This window comes from Brachyhypopomus gauderio, chromosome 2 (genome assembly GCF_052324685.1).
Source record: "Brachyhypopomus gauderio isolate BG-103 chromosome 2, BGAUD_0.2, whole genome shotgun sequence".
Taxonomy (NCBI): domain Eukaryota; kingdom Metazoa; phylum Chordata; class Actinopteri; order Gymnotiformes; family Hypopomidae; genus Brachyhypopomus; species Brachyhypopomus gauderio.
In genome coordinates this window covers 49,235,092-49,259,902 of record NC_135212.1, presented here as the reverse complement: position 1 = coordinate 49,259,902, position 24,811 = coordinate 49,235,092, and the positions used below count along the sequence as shown (strand labels likewise).

Below are 24,811 nucleotides of genomic sequence, written 5' to 3'. Positions count from 1 at the left end.
CTCGTAGTTTACGTATTTCACATGTAAACTTGTAGTTTGCTGCATGGTTTTGATATGCTTTAGGCAACACATCCAGTTCAATATGAAAAAAGTTTTATTGATAAATATAATTATTCTTGTGTTTATTTCCATAAAAGACAATGCAATGCAGAAATTCTAAATAATCTATCATACATTATCCAATCATATTAAGTTGGAAATGCTTTAAAATAAATAAAAAAGGAAACACACAAGACATACCACTTACATAAGGCAACGTCGATCCTTCTTACCACAATAATTTTTCAATCAACTTTCTGCATACATTCATTTTGAATATATTTACAATACATTAGATTTGTAATATAAATGAATAACAATAATATTCATTATCATCTCTTTGTTGTCCAAGTGTCAGACCAATGATGACCTAAAGCTTTTCCCACCCTAGATTTTGTTCCTGTGTAACATGTCTGCTCCAGTCCAGAGCTAGTGGGGCGGTCGATGGCCGTGGGCCCGTGGACCCTCACCACTTGATGGTGAGGCTGTTGGCGCTCTTCTCCACGGCGTGGTACTGTGTGTGGAGCAGCAGCTGCGCCCGCTCCTCCCCTACACCCTCCAGCCAGGAGCGGTAAAGCTCAGCCACCCGCCCATCCCCCTCGGGTGTGGACACTCGCTCCGCCCGGTACAGGCTGTCCAGATGCTGCAGGAGCTCCTTGTTGGACTGATCTGTGATGGGTTTCAGCTGCCCGCCCCCGTTAAGGCACCCTGAAGGGAAACATAACCACATGTTCAGGGCCCATAAGTGTTTGCAACAATGACCAAGATGTTTCAGTGTAGATGATTTACTCTGAAGTCCGGCGTGTCTGTTGCTGGTAAACCATGAAGAAAACGCGTCCCTTTATACAGTCCTCTCTAGAGAACCAAACCTTAGTGATCAAACCTTAGTGATCAATTGACAATCCATCATGTACAGGAGTGGTAACACCCAGTCTAGCGTCTGACTACATATGGCTGGAGTCTTGCATATCAACATGTAGGGAGAATTATAAAAGGTCCTTCCCACGATCGCTCGCATCGCTCTACAGCCGCACACCCTTCACCGGCTGCCTGGAACTGCCCACACCAGATCGATCACCTCAATACTTTCCTACATAACCAATAATAGACTCACACTCCCCACTCAAAAGCACCAGTGACATGCAGCACCGTAGCTCACAGTCTTTGTACCTCAAGCACAGCTCATCTTGAGACAGAATACAAGCCTCAAAACTTTTCTGCTTCCCAGGTGGTGAAACTTCCATTAGCTGTACAGCTAATCCCTTGCAGCCTATAAACACAAACATCTACAGTCTAGTCTTAATCTATGTTCAAAACTCCTAACACTACATCCACCAACCTCTGTAATGTGACTGAAACTCTAATTGATTGGTTTCCTGTAGTTTAGTAGTATTCTGGTTCAAGGGTATATTGAATTCTGACCTATTTACTAGGATGCATTAAGTGAGCAGATGGAAAAGCAGTTTGTAAGTCACTCTGGATAAGAGTGTCTGCTAAATGCCCTACATTTAAATGTAATTCATTCTGGAAAGGTGTTTGCCAAATGCATAACATGTTATTAAAATGCATCTTTAAGTGGACAAAAAATGACATAATCCTAATACTTATTCAAAGCACATGAAGTGAGCACATATAAACAAGAACAAATACTAATTTGTACCAGTGATGGAATGAGGAATAACAAAAGCACACCAACCGTGAAACGGTGATGTAGACATACAAGGTTGTCAGATCAACTGACTTCTCTTTATTGGTGTGATTGCACCAGCACGCTGAATTCTGAAACATGCGTACAACTCGGATCATATCAAATGTTTGAAAACTTGGATGGCAGTGGATGTGGATGGCACGTCACCTTGTGGCAGAGCAATACCCAATTACTTTAGTATACTTAGTAGTGTACTTTAGTATATACTTAAGATAAGCCACTCCCTCAACCTGAAGCTGAGCTGCCACACATTTCACAGTCATGAAGATGGTGTAGGGAAAAATCCCATTATAAAAACAGGAAATAAATGAAAGTGGCCACATCAAGAGCCTGGCAAAGCGTTACCGGGCAAAATATTCATGAGGTTAAGGAGCAGGTGGAGAAAGGTCATGAATTCTTCAGCATTCAGAGAACAAGTTACAAGTTGCTCTGAATAAGAGCAACTGCCAAAAGCTATAAATGCCTGCAAAGAAACCACAAAACCAACTACTCAACGTGGTGTCTGCCCAGCTCAGGAATGTACCTGGACCATGTATAAAATATGCAGTGATTCCTATTGTTTAACTGTCCGTCTCAAACCATGGCACTGTTGTTGGTTGAACATGCAGTGGTGTTCATCAAATATTAACGTGTCTTCTATGCATTTACACCTGAGGTTTTAGGTTGATGATCCGTATCTGGATTTAACATCAATACACTTTCGCAGGTATAAATGGGATGAGCAACTGCTTATTTTTCAAAGTACACCATTCAGCCTTGAACTGTGCACACTTATGTGTGGTTGTGCAAAACAAACAAGCTCTTCATTGGTGTCACAATGAATTCTGAAGTATGAAGCTTATCAAGATGGAGTCGATCAAATGCCTGAAAACCGAATGAATGCCATTTTACATTACAGAGTTCTGCAGACCATTAAGCAGATTGTTCTTGCCAAGCCAAGTCAATAACCAACCTCAACCCCACCTAATATGCAGTCAAGACAAGAATGGAAGCAACAATTCCCCCGTGACAAGCAGCCACGGGCAAAACATCACCAGAAATGATAATCTGATAAAGTAAAAAACATCAAATATTCACTGACTACAAAAGATTCATCACCACCTACTAAACATTTGTACAATTACAATTATTCCCTGGATGGGTTGACTCACTGACTCATTAATATATGCAAGTGTGTCTGCCAAATACTGAAAATGTAATTTAAATATGAAGTTTCAAACCATAGAACCACTTTTGGTGACAGACCACCCTCACCACTCAGTGCCATTAATGTGTAAAATCTCCAACACTTCTGATAAGCCCAGGCCAGTTAGTACTGTACACCATGATACATTGTGGCCAAAAGTTTTGGAAATAGAATACAGACAGTGCACCTAATGTCTGGTGAGAGTTCATTTCACATGTAAATTAGCCCTACAGAGTTACAAGCATTTTAAACCATTTGGTCCTCACCTGAAGGGCACGCCATCACTTCTACAAAGTGATATGGTGACTTTCCTCTCTTCAACTTCTGCACTAGGTTCTGGATGTTGCGGAAACCATAAGTGGCGGCGAAGCGCAGAAGAACCACCCCATCTTTCTCCAACGTGACTTCTTGGAAATCCTTGTTCCTGTTGCAGAAATAACACTTACAAAAAGCACTTGAGACATGGACATCACAGCAACCGATGCCTGAAGGCATACACTACCAGTCAAACTTTTACACACCTACACTCTTTATTTGTATTATTTTCTACATTAAAAAACAGGGAAGATGCCAAACGCAACACATGTTATAAGGCTATAATAAACCATATCAAATTAGACATTAGATTCTTTCTAGGATAGCTATCCTATATTTTGATGACAGCTTTGTGTTCTCTTGGTCTTGTTAACTAACTGAAGCAGCCACCTATGATATTTTTCCATGTATCCTGAACACATTCTCACAGATACAGACCTCTTGTAGAGTGAGGAACTAAAGTTCTGAAATAAAACTTTTTTTGCTTAGAGTGCATTTAAAATTGTATGTGTGATAATGTAATTAGATTAAAATGCCTTTTACTTACTGTTAAGAACATGCATTTAGTCAGGTGTGTCCAAACCTTTAACTGGTAGTGTTTGTGCATTAATAGGTGTCATTACCGGATGGTGGACACCACAGCACTAACAGTTTAACCACAGGCATAAACGTGTTACTTACTTGAGTGTCTTGTATGTGATGTCCTCCACTTCAACTCCAAAGAGCTGTTTGGCAGCATGGGTGTACACATGATGTAGATAGCCTCCTGATCCACTCCCAGCATGACATAGCAACTCTTCTCCACACACATTGCTAAACCTTACATCACACACACACGTAAGTTCAAACAAACACAAACAGAAAGATCATAAACAAACTCAGAAAGTGCTTATATATATATATATATATATATATATATATATATATATATATATATATATATATATATATACACACACACACACACACATGAGTGGGGATTAACATACAATAATGAAATTAACACAATGAAAATGCTGAATCTCATTCAGATGAAAACGTACATTGTGTCTAAAGGTGCTGGATTTACATCATTCAGAGATACACCTTCTTCTTCCAACATCTTCAGAACTTCTCCTGCATTATACAAATTATACAAATCCACAACAATGCTCAAAAGCAGGTTTTTGTGCCTAAAGGTCGTCTGCCTCCCGTGTTAACGTGCTCCTCACCTGAAGTGATTACACAGTCCACCTCCCTGGTCTCAAACTCACTAAGGTAGAAATCTGGTCGAGAAGCTTCCAGTTTCTTGTCATAGCATGGCATCACTGTTACATGGTAGATCTGCTGTGGTTCAAGATCCTTGGGACACATAAACTCAAGATCAACTAAGAATAAAATTCCTATATACTGGAAAGTGCTGCTATGTATTTGGAGGATCAAGACGTTCTATTGACATTTGAGAGGAACAGTCCTTCATTCTAAGAATAAAGTAATGCATCTCTATTACCTTCTGCGTAGTGAAGAACTTCTTGACTAAGGATCCCATCATTTGTTGGGGGGAGCGTGTTGTGCTGATGTAAGGCAGGATGAAATCACCATGAGTCTTCTCTGCATAGCAGATCCAACCTGTTCTCAATACCAACCCAATCTGGTCTTAAAATACAGTTCTACTTGAGAAACGATGAGATGGATGCAGTTGTTATACAGATGAATTATGAGATGCATGGATAATCAACCTGATGTGTACATTGCTCTGATTCGAGCACTTAATTACAACCTCCAGGAATTGTGCAAGTTTGTCAAGTTTATGAATGAACAAAGAAAACCTGACTGTGGTTTTCATGCAGTTGTAAGAGAACAGTGAAACTGTATTCCATAGGCCACTGTGGCCAGCACGACGGCATTTACCAGGGCAAGCTGAAGCCAGCATGGGCAGAACGTTTTTGTCCCCCCCTTTCCGGGAAAACCTCTCCAAAAACTCCCTCTGGCTCTCCAAGAGGCTGAAGGCACGACCGAAGCTAGTGTCAAACACATAATGGACACCTGAAACACACACCCGTTTTACAGCTTTAGTGGGTTTTCTCCTAAACTTTTCCCTGAATGAACAAACACAAATTCAGAAGAACTGTTTCCAACACAAGAGAAATGTGGGGGAAAAAAACCTGAAACTATTTTAATAACAATAAAAAAGAAAAAGAAAATAATGAAAAAAGAAAAAAACACGTGCAACTTGTAAGTATTGTAAATTGCGGGCGCTAGCCTTTGGCGCCCGCTGGCCACTCACCCAGGTTTTTGAAGAAAGCAGTGAGTCTCCTAGCAGCATCGGCGCTGCTCAGACCGTAGCGTGCGGCCAGCGACGCGCGAGACTGCGGCGACAGCGACACCACCACCACCTTCTGTTCACCACTGCTGCTCTGGTGCACAACAGGCGTCATGTCAGAGCACAGAGAACAAACCAGCACGTCCCAAAACACGCAACATCTCAACACCGCCGTGAGTCTGAAGTAGGAGTTCTGCGTGCTGACGTTGAGGGTGAACGGCTGGTGGCACTCTGGGGACGTAAGACATCACCTTACTTTATTTTGACGCAGCACTTTGTAGAGCTCCTCGTGGCTTTGCTGGGTGATCAGGATGCTCTCAGCTGAAGTGATACAACCACTGCAGGCCAGACAGTCATTCAGAGTAATCTTGGCTTTCTCCAGCTTCTGCATCTGGCCGTCCTAGACGCAGGGACACTCTTCTTAGCACTCAGGCGTAATCACAATGCAGGTAATCATCTAAAAACTAAAATGAAGTGCCAAAATATCAAACAACCAGGTTCTAGGTTAGCTCAGTTAAGAAAACCCACACACCTGATTGACCTGAAAGTAACTTCCATCGTCTTCAATTTGGATCTTTGCCACAGATCTTCCCTGTTTCTTCTCTACCTTCACTGGTTTCACACACTCCTGGTGAAGACAGAGAAGATTCTCTGGTGACCAATACAACACCTCTTTATGCAGGATAAGGCAGGATAAACGAGACAGCCAAGATGAACAGGTCTTTTTTCACTTAGTTATAGCTAGTTCGATGTCCAAATGCAATACTTGCACAAATTACCGTTAACTTTAACAATAAACATACACGGCGTGTCATTTATTTGACCAAGAGTAATGTTGCTAGCTAGCTAGGTGGCTAACCTCACAGTAGTGCTAAAGCGTTTGATACTGAATCGCAGGCTAGGTAGCGATAACGATACACGTGTGTGAATAAAACGACTGGGTTATTTTTCCGACTAACGGAACATGCGGTCCAGGTGTGTGTTTACCTGTGATGGAGTAATAAAATCATCCAGGTCGGTTAGGCGCAACACACCGCTAAAGTTTGACGCCATGTTGACTGACCTCTAACCTCATACGTCACAACGTCAGAAGGGCAGAAACGGTGTGGGTGGATCCAGTATATTATATATTAAAATCTGTATTATATATAATATAGATCACTGGGTGGATCTCATCACGAACATGCTCCTGCCTCCCCGGTACACCCCGGTACACCCCGGTACACCCGGTACACCCGGTACACTGAAATTGCAAATAATATATTATATTCTTCATTACCTGTAGCCTATATGTCATTTTCTTCTACAGCAGAAGGAACTGAATCGATGACTAGCTGACTGGCTGGTGAGTTATGGCTGGAGCAGCTCAAATTATACCCTGTACTTCATTCTAACGAAATAAATAGTGCGACACTTTCCTACGTATATGTAGGAAATGTGTGATGATATGTATATCTAAAACCCGCTATATCTGTTTTAGTACGTATTATCAGGCCACAGCCTGTAGCTGTGTAATGAGCCCCGAGAGCTGAAAGGACCCGTGGGATCCTTTTGGTACAGTGTTGTCAAAATAGGAGTGTTTCTCATCACTGTCATTGTACTTATCATTATTGTATGTCTGCTGCTTGAATTGAAGGTGGAGAGAGTCAGGGACTGACAATCAACTTCTATCAAGTTCTACTCTGATGACTTGCACACCACTTGCAGTATGTTGACAACATAGCTTCTGTTAAACTGAAAACTACAGACAGCCAATGCAGAAGTTTGTTGTGTCATTTATCTCTACTCGTGCACAGGTCGTGGTGCGCATGCACTATGAAACAGACGGCAAGCTCTGTGAATACGCGTGCTTCGATTGCACCTGACTCTTTAGGAAGGGTGAAGCAATAAATGAAACATCAACTGGAATTGTAGGCACTGGTGACTTTGTTCATGATTGCATTTGAGGTAAGAAGTAATGAAGTAAGGAGCGAAAAAGCTCTTCGTATTCACCATTTACTTGCGTGAACTTCCTGCATGTAAATTCATGATTTGCCAGCAGAGCTCCGCATGGTTAAACATGTGAAAAGAAGAAACCCGCTTACTGAAAGTAAGTAAAGCTCTCTTTACAGTGTAAAATTTACACCATCAGCGGTGCAGCGAGCGCGCGCGGGCTAGCTGTGCGCGCGCCGCGTTAAATGGGCTTCAAATGGTCTCAGAAGTGTTCTACCTCGTCTTCGGGGAGTTTACAAACGATGTTATCTAGTAACAAACATTACTTATCTTATATCAGGTTAATTTTATTCAAAATATATTTTTAATGTTGGTCTTTAAAAACGCCAAGAATCCTACAAATTTAGAGTATCAGTACTATACAATGTAATACACTATCAAATTGTGTTGCAACAGTGGCGTCGGTTTCATTTCGATTTTGGGACGGCGGACACTTCACGCCACCCAACTTAATACATTTTATTATTAGGAACACTAACAGGAATTATTAACAGGAAAGGGGCGCGTTTAGGGTTCGCAGTGTCAGCTTTTAACATTTCGCATGCTTCTAATTCAATTCAATTCAACTTTATTGTCATTATGCTGAAACAGGGTTGTACAGCACAACGAAACACTTAGGCTAGGCCTCAGTGCAATTACATACAACAAAGCAAGACGGTCATGGTGCAAGCCAGGCATTAAATAAGCAAGGTAAATAATTTTGAGTGCAGGGTGATAATTGTGTTCGTGCTTGGAGAGGGACAGAAGATCCACCGTTGTTGAGGTTGTTGTTTTGAGTGATTGGTCTCTAATAGATAAGACCACACGAAAACAGGTTTATCTTACAAGCTAATCAGGAGAGACTGTAAGAACTCTTGCTTGACAGCCTGTGTCACCCTCTCAAAATTTGTTTCACAGCATTCAAACGAGTTGTTCAACTTTAAAAACAGATTATTCAAGGGAGATTGACTGTTCCACTGCTAGTTGTACTTAATGGAAAAAATTACACGTTTTTAGGTCGATCTTTTTCTTTCTGCAGTGAGCGCCATGTTTGGTCAGAAGGCGTTAAAGCTGGTGGTACTCTGCCTGGTGGCCGTTGCCACAGTGAAGCTTCTCCTTCCCTTCATGTGAGTCAGTAACGGTGGTTACGGAAGTGAAATATAACTCAGATGTGGGTAGCTCAGGTTTAAGTCTTTAGGATTAATTACAGTGGTGGATGTGTTTGTTTATAAGCTCATGCCAGCAGATTGAAATAATTATTGAAATCCACTGGGTCATGCAAAATCACGAGATGATTTTTTTCATTTTGAATCTAAATTTGGTGAAATTTTGTGGATTTCATGGTTATTTGCAAAAATCTGAATGTGTGTAGTTAAAATAAATAAATTTGGATATTGGGGTGGTAGAACTTTGTTTTTTGCAAAACATTTACCTAATCTGTATGCAAATAAACTGAAATGTAATGATTTCACAGCCGCTGAACTGGTTATTGTATTAGGTTGAAAAGACCATTTTCAGTGCATCTGTCAAAATAAAATGTAGAGTGAAATTGCAAATTATGAACAAATGAATATGAATTTCCCACAATTTATGTTGACAAAATATTTAGTGTCTTAGTAGGTTAGTAGGTAAGTAAAACACAGAATGCCAAATAATAATAATCACAATTAATACCCACATTCTGAAGATTAGGTACAAAAGTACCTCTGCACCCATCTCTAACATGTCTGACATTCTGACACTCTTCTTTACAGGACTGTAAAGGGAAGACAAGCAAATGGGCGACCGAACATTCAGTACAAGGCCCAGCGTGGTGTGTGGGGTCACATTCATGAATCCAGCAATTTGCTGACACGTAATGTTTCTTTGGAAGCAAAGGAGAAGCATGCTGACCAAACGTTCATGGATCATTTACAGAAAGCACCCACAGAAGCTCTCCGTGTGGTACACTTAGATCTGAAAGGTGCTGCACCTAAAGTGGAATATTTAAAACAGGTGAGGTGGCAGTTTGAAAGCTCAGTGTGTTTCCCGAAACAATCGGTCTTGGAGAATAACGAACAATCTAATTAATTATGTTTCCCAAAGGCCTTTGTGATCTGAAATTTAATTTAAAATAAGTTACTTGGTTGACTCTGTGCTTTTGGACCAGGTTGAGAAGAGCAATGTTAGATGAAAACTGACCCCTCAAATAGGCTGTAGCTACAATAGACTTTGTGTTCAGTTACAAATGTACTGATTCAGACATTTTATTAGCCAAGTCATGTTTGTGTCAGGCTTTGTAAAAGGAAAATAAACTATATACAGGTGATCAGAGTAATGTACACATCTACTAAAAACTAGCCGGTATCCCGTGATTTTGCTGTTGTAGATCAAATTGCGCATCGCATGCAAATATCTTTATGATCAGTGGACATGGAATACACAATGTGGCAGGCTTTGTTTGCCTACAAATAGCCTACATACTGTATACTGTGTACACTCAGTATGTTCTGTAGGCAGTATACTATCAAGTAGGGGTGGGAATCGTTTACTATATCACAATTCGATTCCGATTTTGGGGGCCACGATTCAATTCAAAATTGATTTTCGATTCAAAATGATATTCGATTCAAAACCAATTTGATTTATAAAAATTTCTGCTTCAGTCTATAAAATCTGCATGATCTACTACAGTCTGCTTTGCAAGACAGAATGACAAATACAGAAAATAAAGTGTCTTTTAATTAACAATAATAAAGTGCTTTGGTAAAATAAACTGCTTTTTGTTGTGTTACCAAAATTCTTGAGCTTCATTTTGCAAGCCTTGCACACGAGCTACATTGTGTCAAGTTCAGTCTTCCCCAGCATTTGGTTAAAACCAAAAAGAACCCATATTGCCTTAAACGAAGACGGGACAGGTTGAATATGTCATTTCCACGCATGCGTAAAGTCTCGCGTAATTTTGTAATTATGTAACGCGAGACTTCACCACAACTTAGAATTGATTTTGGGACATTTTAAATCGACTCTGAATCGTAGTAAATGAGAATCGATTTTCGATATGTGAATCGATTTTTTGGCACACCTCTAGTATCAAGTATGTGACAAGCACAAATCATAGATCGTGTGAACGTATGAAGGCTCCACCCACCTATTTTGTAAAGATTATTTTCACTCATTATGGTTTTATTATTATAAAGTTTATAACATGACACTTTTGTGTCTTTTGTTACTTTATTTAAAATACAGTGAGTAGTCTGGTTTTCTTTCATTGTAGATCTTTCCATTATTCTCCTCTCTGGGAGCGAGTGGTATTTTGTTGGAGTATGAGGATATGTTTCCCTATGAAAGGGAACTTCAGGTCATTAAGTCACCATTTGCATACAGGTAATATTGTAACATTTTATATTCGAAGCGCTTCATAGGTCAGTGTGTTAATTAAGAATGAGTTTTTAACCCATAACTTATTAACTTGAACAGTATAGAAGAAATTGAGGAAATTAAGTCTCTGGCCAAACTCAACAAACTTGAGCTGATCCCCCTTGTGCAGGTGTTTGGCCATCTGGAGGTAAACAAACTGGAAGTTTTGATTGTTTTTGCTATTATAAATTTTTATGAGAGCACATATGAAACGTTTCCCACCAGATCTTCTCCATAAGCAATGGTAGTTATGGGCTTTTTGAAGGTTGCTCATTCTACTAAGTGGCAGTTTCCTGCAGCTTATACCTGACTCCCTTGGTCTTTCTTTTCCTGTGCAGTTTGTTCTGAAACATGAAAAGTATTTCCATTTGAGGGAAGTGGCTATGTTTCCCAATAGCCTGAATCCTCTGGCCCCAGGTGCCCTGTCCTTGGTTGAAGAAATGCTAAGTCAGGTCCTACGGAGGCACCCAGAGGCAAAGTGGATCCATATTGGAGCTGACGAGGTCTGTAAAGCCTGTGATATAGCTTTTTTATAGCTCATAAGTAATCATTTGATAATTACTATAAGTAGTCATTTGAATATTGTTTAAAAATCCCTGAGCACTAAGGCTTCAAATACACAAAATTCAGGTTTGGGGTCTTGGAGAAAGTGAAGACTCAAAGCGTTGGTTGAAAGAGAATGGTGAAGATGTTGGAGCGCTCTTTCTCAAGCATGTCTCTACAGTTTGCCTTTTCCTGGCTGAACTAAGATCTGGAATAAAGATTCTATTCTGGGAAGACATGCTCAGGGAGATGAGTGCTGGTGACATTAAAGGTGTGTTAAGACAAGACTGCAGACATAATTGAACTGCTAGCAGCGTAAATTACTACCTGAAATTGTCACATGAAGATTTTGATGTTATGTTTTAGCTAGTCAAATCTGATCTTGTGTTAAAAACCAAAATAAACATTAAGCTATAATCATTTTATTGAAGGCTGTTATAAAAATTTAAGCAAAAGAGGAAATTATCATCGAGAAATTTTGATGTTTGACACCAATTTATATTATATTTTTGCTTTTTTTGCTATTAGTTTCCTTTTATTTAGTGTATTAAACACAGTTTTTCATGTTGTAGCTTCTCACATGCCAGATCTTGCATTCCCGGTGTTATGGAACTACCTACCATCCATGAACTTGGATTACATGGGTGAGACCTCAGAAACAGGACTGAGCTTGGTTTTTCTTAGATATTGCACTCAATTAGAAACATGTACTGTCTAGGTGGATTTATAATGTAATTTGCTTTATTTCACAAAAAAAAGTACCTCTCAAATGACAGGAGCATTCTGCATTTGTAGGAAATCTCCTGTCTAAATACCAGGATGCTGGGTTTTCAGGCATATGGTTTGCAAGTGCATTTAAAGGAGCATCAGAGGTTGACCAAATATGGACTCCAATAAATCACCACTTACAAAATCATCTATCCTGGCTTAAAGTCATTGAGTCTGTTATCCAGTATCCTTCTATGCCTTTACAAGGCATTGCCTTAACAGGATGGCAAAGGTTTGTATTAAATATCTTTCCTTACCTATGTGGCTGATAGCATATGCATGCGATAATTCAGTTTCTGTAGTTGAAACATTCTTTATAGACATATGAGAATCAAGTTTGACCAGGATCAGAATACAAATTCTGAAAGTAATGTAGTTTTGTGCCTTTTAGATACAGGCATCACTTGGTGCTCTGTGAGCTGTTTCCTGTGGCCATCCCGTCTCTAGCTGTCTGCCTGCAGACTCTGAAATATGGTGATTACCAGAAAAAACACTGACCATTGAGATTGAGTGACCAAGAAACAGAGAGAGAGACAGGATGAAGGAATTGAAGCTCAATTTCTGTTTGTTTTTGACGCAGGTTCCTTTAATAATGAGGCTCAAGAGGAAGTACATCATATTTTGGGGTGCAAAATTCAAGTGGACACTGACAGCTGGTATGCAACATTGTCACCTGTGCACTATTCCTACGTGTATGTGGTGAAAGAGCATGCCCCATAAGGAACACTTTGCTGTGCTGTGTTTCATGTGTGCCCTATGGCCTCCAGTGAAGGCAGTGGTCAGTTTGCAGGCTCGCATATTTTCTACATGGTGCACAAGATCCATAGTGACCTTCAGAGCTCCATTGACAAATTGATGAAAAACAAGTGAGTGGTTCTGGAGACACTGCTTGATTATAGCTTGATAAACACTATCGGGAAATCAATCGATATCTTTACATACATAATGAATACGCAGTTATTGTTTTCATTGTGGTTACTAAATGCACTTTATTGTTGTTGATTCTGAGATCCAAAACATTCCATATAACCCACTGTTCACATATATGCTTGATGCTTTACATAGAAACATAAGAGGCTCTCTCAGTTCGTACAACCGAAAGTACAACTTTGCAAACCCTCGAGATATTGGACTTTTTAAGGACAAAATAAAAAAGTAAGTTTGTTTTAAATGAGCAGCATTTCATACTTTACGCGTTAAATAGGAAAAATTACGTGTAAATGCCTGGCAAGTATGTTTGAAGCTCTGAAGCCAAATGAATAGGGATTATTACAGTAAAACACTTTAACTAAAATGTAATCATGATTAGTGTGCTGCTTGGTTTTATATACATATTAATTCATAGCCTACACCAACAGTACATTCATATGAATTTCATGTTGTATTTATTCCAGTATAATATACATCATGCCTTATGTTTTTAAACGTATTTGAATAGTTTATTTACCATACATAGTGTTTACTTTTGTAACAATGTGAAGCACTAAAAGGAAACTATGTTAAACAAATGACAAATGCTTATCTCTATGGCAACCCAAAAAATCATAGGCAACAACGTACAACTTGGCTCACTGAGGGATTAATAAAGGATTATCTTATCTTATCTCACTTCTCACTATCTGTCTCCTCTTACTAGGTTGCTGGATGAGTGGGTCTTGTTTCTGAAGACCTTCGAAAAGGAGATGGAGGCTATCTTCTACGCAGACACCGTGGAGGAGTGGTTGGAGGAGAACGTCAACCAACACATAAACAAGCTTGCAGCCCTGCTGCAGGATGCTGAGCGCATAGCTAAACTCAAAGGACGGCCAAAGAGTCTTTAAAAAGGTTAAATAACGTTCTCGAGAGGTCTTAATAAAAAAGTGGCTAAAAGGTCAAGGAGGTTAATAAGGGTGTTGACCCAGGCTGTATTCATTGTTTTGCATTATTTCCTGCCTTTTAGAAAGAATCTTGGTTTAATGTGTGTGTAGTCATTTGTGGTTTTGCGATCACTTTATATGTGAAATAAAATTTTTAAGATAACATTATTTGTCTAAAGTTTGTAATAATGTGCTTTGTAAAGTATTGTGGGAATTTCTTGTTTCCCAGATGAAACTGTTTTGACGAAGGTGGCATATCCAGCCATTAAATGGAATAAGCACTCATACCTCTGTGTTGAATGGATTCTTCATTATACACACAATGTTTGTCATATTGGCACTTTTTTCTGGTATACCAACGTAATTACCTGTACCATATCTATGACACGGTGGCACAGTTTGGTGTTTTCTTGAAACACGTGTAATAGATTTGATTTATAGTGAACGTCTAGACATCTGCAGATGGGAGCTACCAGTGTGAGACATAGTAGCGTTACAGTTAACTTCCCATAAATCTCCACATAGAAGCAATCATTGGGTCAGAATCAGGCTCTAGATTAAGGGCTAGAAGGTGGATAATACAAACTGAACATGCCTACTATGCTTACATGAATGTAATTGTATAACTAAAAGCTATGTCAGTAATAAGCTGTTCAGTGTGTACAGTGGTCATTCTAATCTGCTGGGACTATTGCTAAGCTGGGATCTTTGTTTTCAAATCTAACTTTTAAAGCATTTGACAACATTTATATAATAGGTTTTTATGTTGATATTCCCTGCACGATGGTCACTTCATTAGTAGTCCTAAACAGCAGAGAGATTTGCATTTCATTTTAAAAATGTTTACACGTTCAACCTGCTGTTTTCCCCCCATGACTTCAATTATGGCACCGACTTGGTGATTTTAGTAAGCTACCTGTACCATTTGTAGTAGTTCTATCAAATGCACAGGTCTGAGCTATTGTTTTGTGGTTGGATCCATCTTATATTAAAGTTAAGTTAAGAACAATCTGTCATCCAGAAGAAGGCTCAGTCCCCTGCCCTTTGTTGTTATGACGACGAGGTCGTAAATCCGCCATGTTTTCCGTGTTGTGTCGTTGCGACAGGGACGCGGAGCTCCAGCGACATGACTGAAGACGATAATAATACGGCAGAAGCGGCTAGCGGCCCGGCGGAGCACGGCGGCATCATCACCGTCCACACCGCCCTCGGAGACGAAGGTACGGGCGGACAAACGCGCTCAAATCACCCAGGAATAATATATTGGTGTCCTTCGGCCTGGATTGTCCACTTGTCACACGGCTAACCGCGGACGTTAGCAGGTGTGTCGGAGTCGCGGCGGTAGCTGCTGTTAGCTGGCCGGCTAGCGTGCTAACCTGCTAGCGTGCTAACCTGCTAACCAGCGTTAGCTCGTGTCGTGTCTGCTCTGAGAGGAGTTGTAGTCAGTCACCAGGTGTGCTAGCTAGCTGCTTTTTGCTTTAGCCAGCCTGTTTTATTCACACTTGGCAGGAAGGCACACCGACCTGTTCACCCACACCGCCTGTACTGACTGCAGGTGTGTCACCACGTCAGATATCGCATTTAGACGCTGAGGTGTTCTGGCTAATGGTGACATGTAAAACAATAACAACCACTAGCTGGCTAGGTGCTAGCGGCCAGACTGAAGCTGTTATCAGTCTACACACGCACGCACATACACACACACTCCTCACATACACACACACTCCTCACATACATACACACACACACACACACTCAACACATACATACACACACTCCTCACATACATACATACACACACACACACACACTCCTCACATACATACATACACTCAACACACATACACACACTCCTCACATACATACACACACAGACACTCAACACATACATACATACACACACTCAACACATACATACACACTCCTCACACACACACTCAATATATACATACACTCACTCAACACATACATACATACATACATGCATACATACACACACACTCCTCACACACTCAACACATACATACATACACACACACACACACTCCTCACACACACACACTCAATACATACATACACACACACTCAACACATACATACATACATACATACACACACTCAACACATACATACATACATACACACACTCAACACATACATACATACATACACACACACTCCTCACACACTCAACACATACATACACACACACTCACATACACACATACATACACACACTCCTCACATACACACTCCTCACATACACTCACACACACACACTCCTCACATACATACACACACTCCTCACATACACACACTCAACACATACATACACACACACACTCCTCACATACACACACTCAACACATACATACATACACACACACACACACACACTCCTCACATACACTCACACACTATTCACATACACACACACTCCTCACACATGTGTTGTGTGTTCGCTAGCAGCTTCGCGATGTGCAATGATTAGAAGTAGAGCAAACACACCTTCACCTTAACCCTTAATCTATCTACCGTCAAATAATCACGTTATATTCACAGATTAATCGATGCAATTTACAGTGTAAAGTTCAGTTTCTGTATTATTCGTGACAAACGAAGTACAACGTATATGCTAGCTGCGTAGCTATTTAGCTAGTAAAACAGGTACTAGTGGTTAGTCACTAAAGGTGGATGTGAGCCTGAACACTGACAGCTTTATTTACCTGTACGACTGTTGTGGCTATTTCGCTCTATTGGCTTTGAGTGAATCAAAATGTCCTAGTATAATAGTGTGTATAGCTATTACAGTGTCCATTAGACTGTGTGTATGCATGGAAGGTTAAAACACGAGTACTGTTGATTGCAGATTCTGCTGTGTATGTCCGTGTAACCAAAAATACAATTATTTAATGTATATAAACATTCAGCACTTAACCATTAAGGTCTGGTTCTGATTATTTTATGAAGTAATGAGGCCCTTTCGGGGTTTTAATACTTGTTCCAACAACGATTCTTCTCGCTACACAGATGAAGATGTTCATAAATGTGGGAGATGTGGAGAGGAGTTTTCTGCTTTGGATATCTTCATTCAGCACAAGCTTAGCAGAAGCTGCAGGCGACCCTCACCAGACCCACAGGTGTGTTTTACCTCCTTACTCTCATTATTTATCTGGTCAGTAATTCACACAAGCCGTATTATGTCAATATTTGTCATCTCTTAATGGTAGAAAAAGTGGAAACTGTATATTTGGAAAGGGGACATTTATTTTGCCTCACAGTCTTTCACCATAGGCCTTAGTGTTTATGCTGTTCCTAAAACTCTTTTGAGCTGAGATCGATGTTGTCATGCCTGATATCTGGTATCTAAACAACTTCTCCAGCTTGGGGGTCATACCCATAAGTATTCCTATCACCATTAAGACTCTCATTATGGTAACTCTCATTATGGTAAGTACGGTAAGTATTATAAGACTCTCATTAACTGTGGTGTTAACCTAGCAACCTTCTCTGTTTAATCTTTCAGTCCCTGGTATTTCTTCATCTTTTCATGTTGCTCCTTAGGGGTTTGTTTCCATCAATTGAGATTTTCACGTCTGTTACTACTGCTGTTTTCTGCACCTTATCTTCTCTCCAATATCAATGTAGGTTCAATACTTGCTTATCCATCAGGATATGTAGGTCCCATAGGATCATAGGCTCATTGTTCTATACCACTCTCTGTATCTCCTACCATTTGGACTCGTGAGTGTCCGGTGTATATGTTCCTATATATCGCCCTTGCTGCTGGGTGATGTCTCCAAATGTATGCTCACCCTGCTAGCATCTTTTGTTCTTCTACTAGTTGGATTATCTCAGAAGCTCCTTTGTGCGGTCAGTATCTTGGGTTTTGCCTTGTGTGATAGACCCCTGCTTCAGTTAGCCTATGATTCCATTGATCCATGCAACTCCTTCCAAGTAATCATTGGCCTTTCTGTTGTGTCCCTTTCTGATCTCCTTATTCTGACACTAACATTTGTGGATTGCTCTCTGCAACATCACTTGGGTTTTATCTTGTTAACTTTATTGCTAATTTCCTTATAAGGCTCTTTAGGGTTCATTTTCACTGCATTCCTTCAGATTCACGGTCTGATCAGTGGTGCTTAAATTAAGGAGGTCTGTTATTTAGGAAAGGTGACCATCTTTTTTTAAGAATTCATGTGTAGTCCAACTGTACGCCTCATGCCACTGCTGCCTTCTCATTAGGGTGGTAGTCTTCAGTTCACTTTGACAGCATGATCATTTAATAAGTAGTCAAACAATATACTGGCTTTGGACTGAAATCTTGTGAAATTATTTTCCTACATAAAACCTGTATTACTTGCACATATTATTTTTATGATTTTTATCAATCAACTGCATGTACTTCTCTTTAGGAAAAGGCCAGCGGTGATGGACAGTCCACGGATGATGCAGACAAATCCAGAACAGGCAGGGCGATTTAAATATATAACACACACACACACACAGTGTGCATGTACTCATGCTTGTGTAAGTCCTCATGCGTCTCTCTCTGCCTGTCTCTGTCTCTCCTGTTAGACGAGGGAGGGGATAGGACCACCTCTGGCAGGAAGAGAGGTTGTGCACCAAAGGACCATGACGAGTATGAAGATGGAGAGCTTCAGGGTTCAGATCCCACTAAGCTGGTTCTGAAGCTCACTGCAGATGGACGCTACATTTGTCACATATGTGACAAAACGTTTAAAACCGTATGTTGCACAATATCGTACCAGACTTGATTTGGATTACTATATCAGTTTTTTTTTTTTGAAAGGCTTGATTTTTTTTTTCTTTTTCTCTATAGACGAATATCTTGAGGACCCATTTGTTCACTCATACAGACAGGAAGGACTTTAAGTGTGATCTTTGTGGGACCGCATTCAGAACCAAAGGCTCCCTGATTCGACACAAACGGCGGCACACGGGTACAGAGATGACCCCCACGTTGCTCGTATTCGACTAGTGCGCCACCGTGTGGTATAACTAGACGGATGCGTCGAATGTTTTTATGCAAAGCTGTCGTGATCTGTGACCTGGTTTCTCGCCACCGTTGTTTCTCAGATGAGCGGCCCTACCGATGCAGTCAGTGCGGTCTGTCGTTCAGAGAGTCTGGGGCGTTGACCCGGCACCTGAAGTCCCTCACACCCTGTACAGAGAAGATTCGTTACAGCCAGTGCAAAGAGATCCTGGTCAGCAAAGAGGGCATTCGCACAGGTGGATAGACTGAAATGATGGTTTAGGGTGCTTTTTCTTTCTGGTCATCCTGCTTTGTCGTCCTGCTCACAGGTGTGTGTGTGTGTGTGTGTGTGTGTGTGTGTGTGGTACAGAAGTGCAGCAGTCTCCCGTGCTCCCTCAGACAGAGCAGCCGCTACCTGTGGTCAGTGTGGTGGAGTCTGCCCAGGACGCCATTCACATCCAGGTGATGGAAGACCTCGCACAGGATCAGCAGGTCCGCAGTCAAATTACGTGTTTGTTCTGCATTAGATTGATAAATAAAATGCCCTGTATAGATTGATGTTCTGTTTTATTTCACATTCTTATTGAACATGCATGCATTCTCTAGCTCTAGCTTTAGTTTCGTGATAAATACCAAAAATGTTTTTTCTTTTCTTTGAGAGCCATGTTTCTTAATTTCTGTCCACTTGCGTTTACCCGCTGAGATGCAAATCTTTGTGACTTCCCGTTTAATGACTTGAACTTAGACACTCAGACACTGATTGCTTGTCAGACACTAGCAATTTCCACCTTAGAATCTCCATTGGAGACCTTGGAGACACACTTCAGGCAAGCTCAGTTTGCAGCACATATATGGAAAATTAATGAATTTGACGAACAGTACTCTCGCAAAGAGTTGCAGCTTGCTTTCCTATGCATTGTGTTTGCACTTTGGGTCCTTTTTAGATTTTAGATGCTCAGTGATGTCCATGAGATAAAACTGCCACTCAGAGTGTTTTAATCTGGCTTTACATTCTCAGTCAAATATAAAGTGAACTGTGCCAATAACCAGTCGCACAACCTCAAAATTTACTCGCCACAGGGTCCTAGTGCCTCCTGATGCAGTTTAGGATGGATCTTATTCAAGTCTTGTGCACATGGAGCACCATCGGTGCACACGGGAAAGTTTAGGATGGATCTTATTCAAGTCTTGTGCACATGGAGCACCATCGGTGCACACGGGAACAAGTTTCAAACCATGAAAGACTTGCCCAGATCTTCTCCTGCGAGTCACCTGTGAGTGGTGTCTCATTCCTCACGGTTGCCCAAGCCCCAGAGAAGCTGGCCAACATCTCGTGCCCTCACTTGACGTGTGCGCTCTGGAGCTCTGCCTGCCCCCACAGCTCTCCGTGTGCTGTAACCCCGCTGTCCTTCGCTGCGTGGTCTGATGCAGACTCGGCACAGTGTGTGTGTCGAGGTGGCGTTTTGTATTCTGCAGCGTCATCAACGTGATTCTGTAGTCGCACATTAAACGTCCCAGCTCACTCCACAGAGGCTCTCCGTCTGTTCAGTCCAGAAACACTGGGCTTCATCTTTTTCTTCTTCTTTTGGACATCTTTTTTTGTCCTTTATGCGCTCTAACGGTATGTAGGCTAGCTAGTGACAGCTATATTCACTGATGAAAAACACAGACATTTGTCTTTTTGTGTTAAATTCACAACTCTCCTTAGGCCACATTGCCAACATAGTTTTATTGCCATCAGAGGTTAAACTAGGGCATATTGTTGTCACATAGAAGTGTAATGACTGATGTAAAGTTTTGCACTGAATTTGCACAGTAATTTTATTTTTAAGCCGTTTATTTATTGCGTAAAAAATTTAATCTCAAAATTGTCCACATGCCAAGATTCCCAAGCCCTACTCTAGACAGTGCTCTAATGCATCTGGTTCTTAGCATCGTTGTGTTGCCAGTCATTTTGTCCTGTTGCTAAAATACTTACTAAAATTTTAGTGTGGGCATTCACGAGTACTGTAAGGAAAATTAGAGCTACCTAAGCATGTGTGGTTTAATTAACTCCATCATGCCTACTACAGTGTGCTGTATTGAAAGAGAATGGTGTGGTCTTCCCAGCAGTCATGGTCCTGTGGTAGGGAACTGGTCTTGTGACCGGAGGGTCGTGGGTTCGATTCCCAGGCCTGAGGCCATGACTGAGGTGCCCTTGAGCAAGGCACCTAACCCCAACTGCTCCCCGGGCGCCAGGCCAGGGCTGCCCACCGCTCTGGGCACGTGTGCACCACAGACTCCTATTAATCACTAGTGTGTGTGTGTGTTAACTGCACAGATGGGTTAAAAGCGGAGGACAAATTCCGATTGCGGTGTAAAAAATCACAATTAACAAAATATGGCACATTTACAGGTGGAATCACACCCTCAAGCTGAAACTGTGGTGGAGGGAGACAGCCTGATCTGTCAAGCCATCATCAACTCTGGTATCACGCTGGAGACTGAGGCTATGGAGATGGCTGAACAGGCAGAGCCTGGGTCTCCTAAAGAGATCCCGCAAAGCCCCGAGGCAGAGAGCAGACTGGCGGAGATCCAGGTGACGGAGGAGTGTGTGGAGGTAGAAGAGGAGACAGGGGTGAGTAGCAGACTGCTAACACACACCTTCTGAAGTTGGCAAATCCACATTGCTTCAAAACTAGGGTCAAACCATTTTGTGAACGCTTAAGTAGCAACTTCCCAAATACTCGTGGTAACTGTAATTGTTGCCTGTGTAGCTTTCGCGTCTGAATTAAACATTTTCTTTTGCTTGCAGGATTCCTCGGAGAAAGACGAGGAAGCCTTTCCGTCCCGATCACACAAATGTCCGCAGTGCGATCGACTGTTCAGGACGTTGTCCCAACTGCGTGTCCACATCAAGGGCCACGTCGGTACGTTCTTCGCTGCAGATGCCAGCTTCGTGGAGAGCTTCGGCTAGACTGCAATCTTTTTCTGTATATTTGCCTAAATCGGAGCCTGTATTTGAAACAGTTGGTGTTCCTGCTGGACCGTTCTGTATGATATTAATTTAGACAGTGTCGTTCCCCCCTCCTCTCGTCCTCACAACAGGCTACAAACCGTTTAAATGTCCGGCGTGTCAGAAGGAGTTCCTCACCGGCTACATGCTGAAGAAGCACATGGAGGTGCACGTGAGCGAGCGTCGCTACAAATGCGGAGAGTGTGGCAAGCTGTTCAAGGCCATCGGGCACGTGCGCGAGCACATGCGTGCGCACTCCAACGAGCGTCCGCACCGCTGCGGCCTCTGCGACAAGAGCTACAAAACCAAGGTGATGGAGCGGCCGTCGCCCCGGCCTACCGTTACCACAGCAACCGTGGAGGGGGGAGGGGGGGGTAAAGAGGGCCAAAGGGGCGGAGCCGTGCCGTGCCGCTGGCGCTGGCTGACTCGTTCCTGGCTGTGTTTCAGAACGCGCTCCAGGTGCACTTGCGCACGCATGGCGAGGACAAGCCCTACGTGTGTCCCCACTGCGCGCGGGGTTTTCGGGAGAAAGGTGCTCTGGTCCGGCACGTTCGCCACCACACCGGCGAGAAGCCCTTCAAATGCTCCAAATGTGGGCGGGGCTTTGCCGAGCACGGCACGCTCAACAGACACCTGCGCTCGAAAGGTGAGGGGCGGGGCCGCAGACCGCAGGTGCCAGGTACATAGGCCTTGGTATGATATGCCGAAGGGGGCGACCGTGCTGAATTCTGTATAGACGTGAAAGCTGCGTGTGTGTGTGTGTGTGTGTGTGTGTGTGTGTGTGTGTGTGTGTGTTAGGTGGCTGCTTTGCGGTGCAGCAGAAGGAGTCGGAGCAGACGGCGCTAAGCTCTGAAGAGCAGCAGGATAGCGTGGCGGCCACCATCATCTCTGAGGACCCACATGCCGTGCTGGTGGAGTTCTCTTCTGTGGTGGCCGATACTCAGGAATACATAATAGGAGTGAGTTATGCTGCCCTGCGTAATGTCTCCCTCATTCCCAAACACTTTCCCACTTCCCAAAGAATAGATTTTGAGAATGTAGAGGTGGTGAGTTTGTGAACATTACGCAAAGTGATTTTCTCTTTTGAGGTTGACGGGAGGTAAATGTTCATTCTCTGTGTGCAGACGTCAGCGGAGGAAGCGGTCCAAGGAGAAGAGGAGGTGTCCATCATTCAGGACAATCACAGCCAGGTGGGGGTCCCTCTCCTGGCTAGAACTTAGCTGGAGAAAGTCATTTTACAGTACTACCTCCATACTAGTTATTGGCTATCGGCTTGCTCCTGGTTTTCTGCAGTGTCAGGCTGAGTAACCTCCAGGCTCCACACTAGAAGAGACGGGAGCGTCCAGGGCTTCCCAACCACTCACTCACTTTCTTGTGTCCAGTGTGAAAGCCAGAGACCGGGAGGTGCTTTTGGGCCGCTCAGAACCAGTGCTGGGGAACTGGGTGTGGCAAATTAAAGGGGAAATTTAGATTTTTTTTTAGATGGATAGTCCAGCAAAGATTGTTGTGTTACAGAATGTTTTGGACTTTGTCCTATGAACAGAAGGGTAAATGATTACATTTAGACTGAGGTTTATGTTCACCACATTCATAGAAACTGCAGTAATAACCTCCACTTGTATTGTGGAGGTCCTCACCTATCTGTCTGACACGTACAGCCTCTCCAAGGCCATCAGCCAGACCATGTAGCCATTCTAGAAGTGTTAATTAGTTTTTATGGAACATTCACCTTATTGCAGCTTTTAATATAATGCTATTTTAGTTCCTCTAACCCTGCAAATGTTCTGTAATGGATGTCATGCGTATCTCGCCTCTTTCGAAAATGCTTAAGCTGAGTTCCCCAACACTGGCGTGTGGTATAGACGCCCGTCTTCTGTTAACCGGGCCGAGCAGCTGAACTCACCCCGGCGTCTCCTTTCAGATGGACAGCCACATCATGAAGGTGGTGCAGCAGATAGTGAGTCAGTCTCGCGGCCATCAGATCATCGTGCGAGACGTGGGTGCCAACGAGAGCCCCGGCGTCTCCGACAGTGGTGACACCATCACCATCGCCACGCCGGAGAGCCTCACCGAGCAGGTGGCCATGACCCTGGCCAGCGCGATCAGCGACGGCACCATTCTCACCACCTCCACCGCGGAGGACGTCACTGTGGTCGCGGCCGAAGACGTGGAGCTGATGGAGCAGGAACCGCAGTACGTCATAGCGGCGTCGGACGAGATGGAGATCCAGACCGTGGTGGTGGTCTGATGTGAACGACACTCGGGGGAGTGAAGCACCCCTCTCTCGTTGAACTGTGGGAAATGCAGTCCCGTGTGGTGCCGGCTAATGTTGCCTGTAGGGTTGAATTTTAACAGTCTGTTACCTAGACAGCTGTGTGGTAGCAGTTTGGTCCCCCAATATGCCTTATTGTCTTGAATATTCCAAATGGTTTGCACTTATAAGGAGGAAAAACAAAATTCTTTTACTTGTTCTAACAACGGATGATGAATAAGCTCTGCTTTTTGACTTCAGTCTCAGATTAGTTCATGCTGGATTAAACATCATGGCTTTTGGAATGCATTAGCAGTTCAGACCTGAAAGCTAAAATTGGATGCATAGGAATTAAATACTGCCTCAAGACTTCAGTGTTGTATTGGTTTTTGAAGTGTTTTATTACAGTGCCCTCAGTTACCCTCGGTAAAGATGAGAGCAGAAACATGTGACTGTCTTTATTAGCTCGAACTTACACTGAA

General features: G+C 42.4%; 2 protein-coding genes across 9 annotated transcripts; one reads left to right on the top strand and one right to left on the bottom strand.

Annotated features, from left to right (window-relative positions):
• Positions 1–71: 71 nt before the first annotated feature.
• Positions 72–6,638, bottom strand: narfl (nuclear prelamin A recognition factor-like). Its single transcript, XM_076997272.1, has 11 exons — positions 6,538–6,638; positions 6,083–6,178; positions 5,807–5,950; positions 5,515–5,644; positions 5,139–5,273; positions 4,738–4,856; positions 4,460–4,589; positions 4,292–4,364; positions 3,930–4,067; positions 3,200–3,357; positions 72–747 (listed from the first exon to the last, which is right to left on the bottom strand). Exons 1-11 carry the CDS (start codon positions 6,601–6,603, stop codon positions 506–508), a joined length of 1,431 nt encoding a protein of 476 aa, XP_076853387.1. The 5' UTR covers positions 6,604–6,638; the 3' UTR covers positions 72–505.
• Positions 6,639–6,666: 28 nt separating this feature from the next.
• LOC143508617 (transcription factor E4F1-like) lies at positions 6,667–24,698 on the top strand. 8 transcript variants are annotated; one of them, XM_076997270.1, is made up of 18 exons: positions 6,667–6,750; positions 6,860–6,895; positions 7,187–7,256; positions 7,347–7,497; positions 7,589–7,639; positions 8,561–8,648; positions 9,276–9,516; positions 10,778–10,887; positions 10,981–11,068; positions 11,259–11,423; positions 11,551–11,734; positions 12,036–12,107; positions 12,259–12,463; positions 12,623–12,705; positions 12,812–12,887; positions 12,999–13,097; positions 13,297–13,386; positions 13,868–14,374. In XM_076997270.1, the coding sequence occupies exons 5-18, from the start codon at positions 7,600–7,602 to the stop codon at positions 14,049–14,051; spliced, it is 1,725 nt and encodes a 574-aa protein (XP_076853385.1). In that variant the 5' UTR covers positions 6,667–6,750; positions 6,860–6,895; positions 7,187–7,256; positions 7,347–7,497; positions 7,589–7,599; the 3' UTR covers positions 14,052–14,374. The 8 variants fall into 8 exon arrangements, with proteins under 8 accessions (XP_076853385.1, XP_076853382.1, XP_076853384.1 ...); XM_076997267.1 differs by having other exon boundaries at positions 6,668–6,750; positions 7,592–7,639; XM_076997269.1 differs by having other exon boundaries at positions 6,728–6,760; positions 7,592–7,639.
• The last annotated feature ends 113 nt before the right edge of the window (positions 24,699–24,811 follow it).

Bases quoted from the DNA above. Each gene is read 5' to 3' on its own strand.
- narfl (XM_076997272.1), bottom strand. From the start codon at position 6,603: ATGGCGTCAAACTTTAGCGGTGTGTTGCGCCTAACCGACCTGGATGAT. The intron at 6,179-6,537 runs GTAAACACACAC...TGTCTTCACCAG, and splicing joins ATTTTATTACTCCATCACAG to GAGTGTGTGAAACCAGTGAA. The intron at 5,951-6,082 runs GTGTGTGGGTTT...CCCTGCGTCTAG, and splicing joins GTTACTTTCAGGTCAATCAG to GACGGCCAGATGCAGAAGCT.
- LOC143508617 (XM_076997271.1), top strand. From the start codon at position 15,214: ATGACTGAAGACGATAATAATACGGCAGAAGCGGCTAGCGGCCCGGCG. The intron at 17,228-18,502 runs GTGTGTTTTACC...ACTTCTCTTTAG, and splicing joins GACCCTCACCAGACCCACAG to GAAAAGGCCAGCGGTGATGG. The intron at 22,389-22,525 runs GTGATGGAGCGG...GCTGTGTTTCAG, and splicing joins ACAAGAGCTACAAAACCAAG to AACGCGCTCCAGGTGCACTT.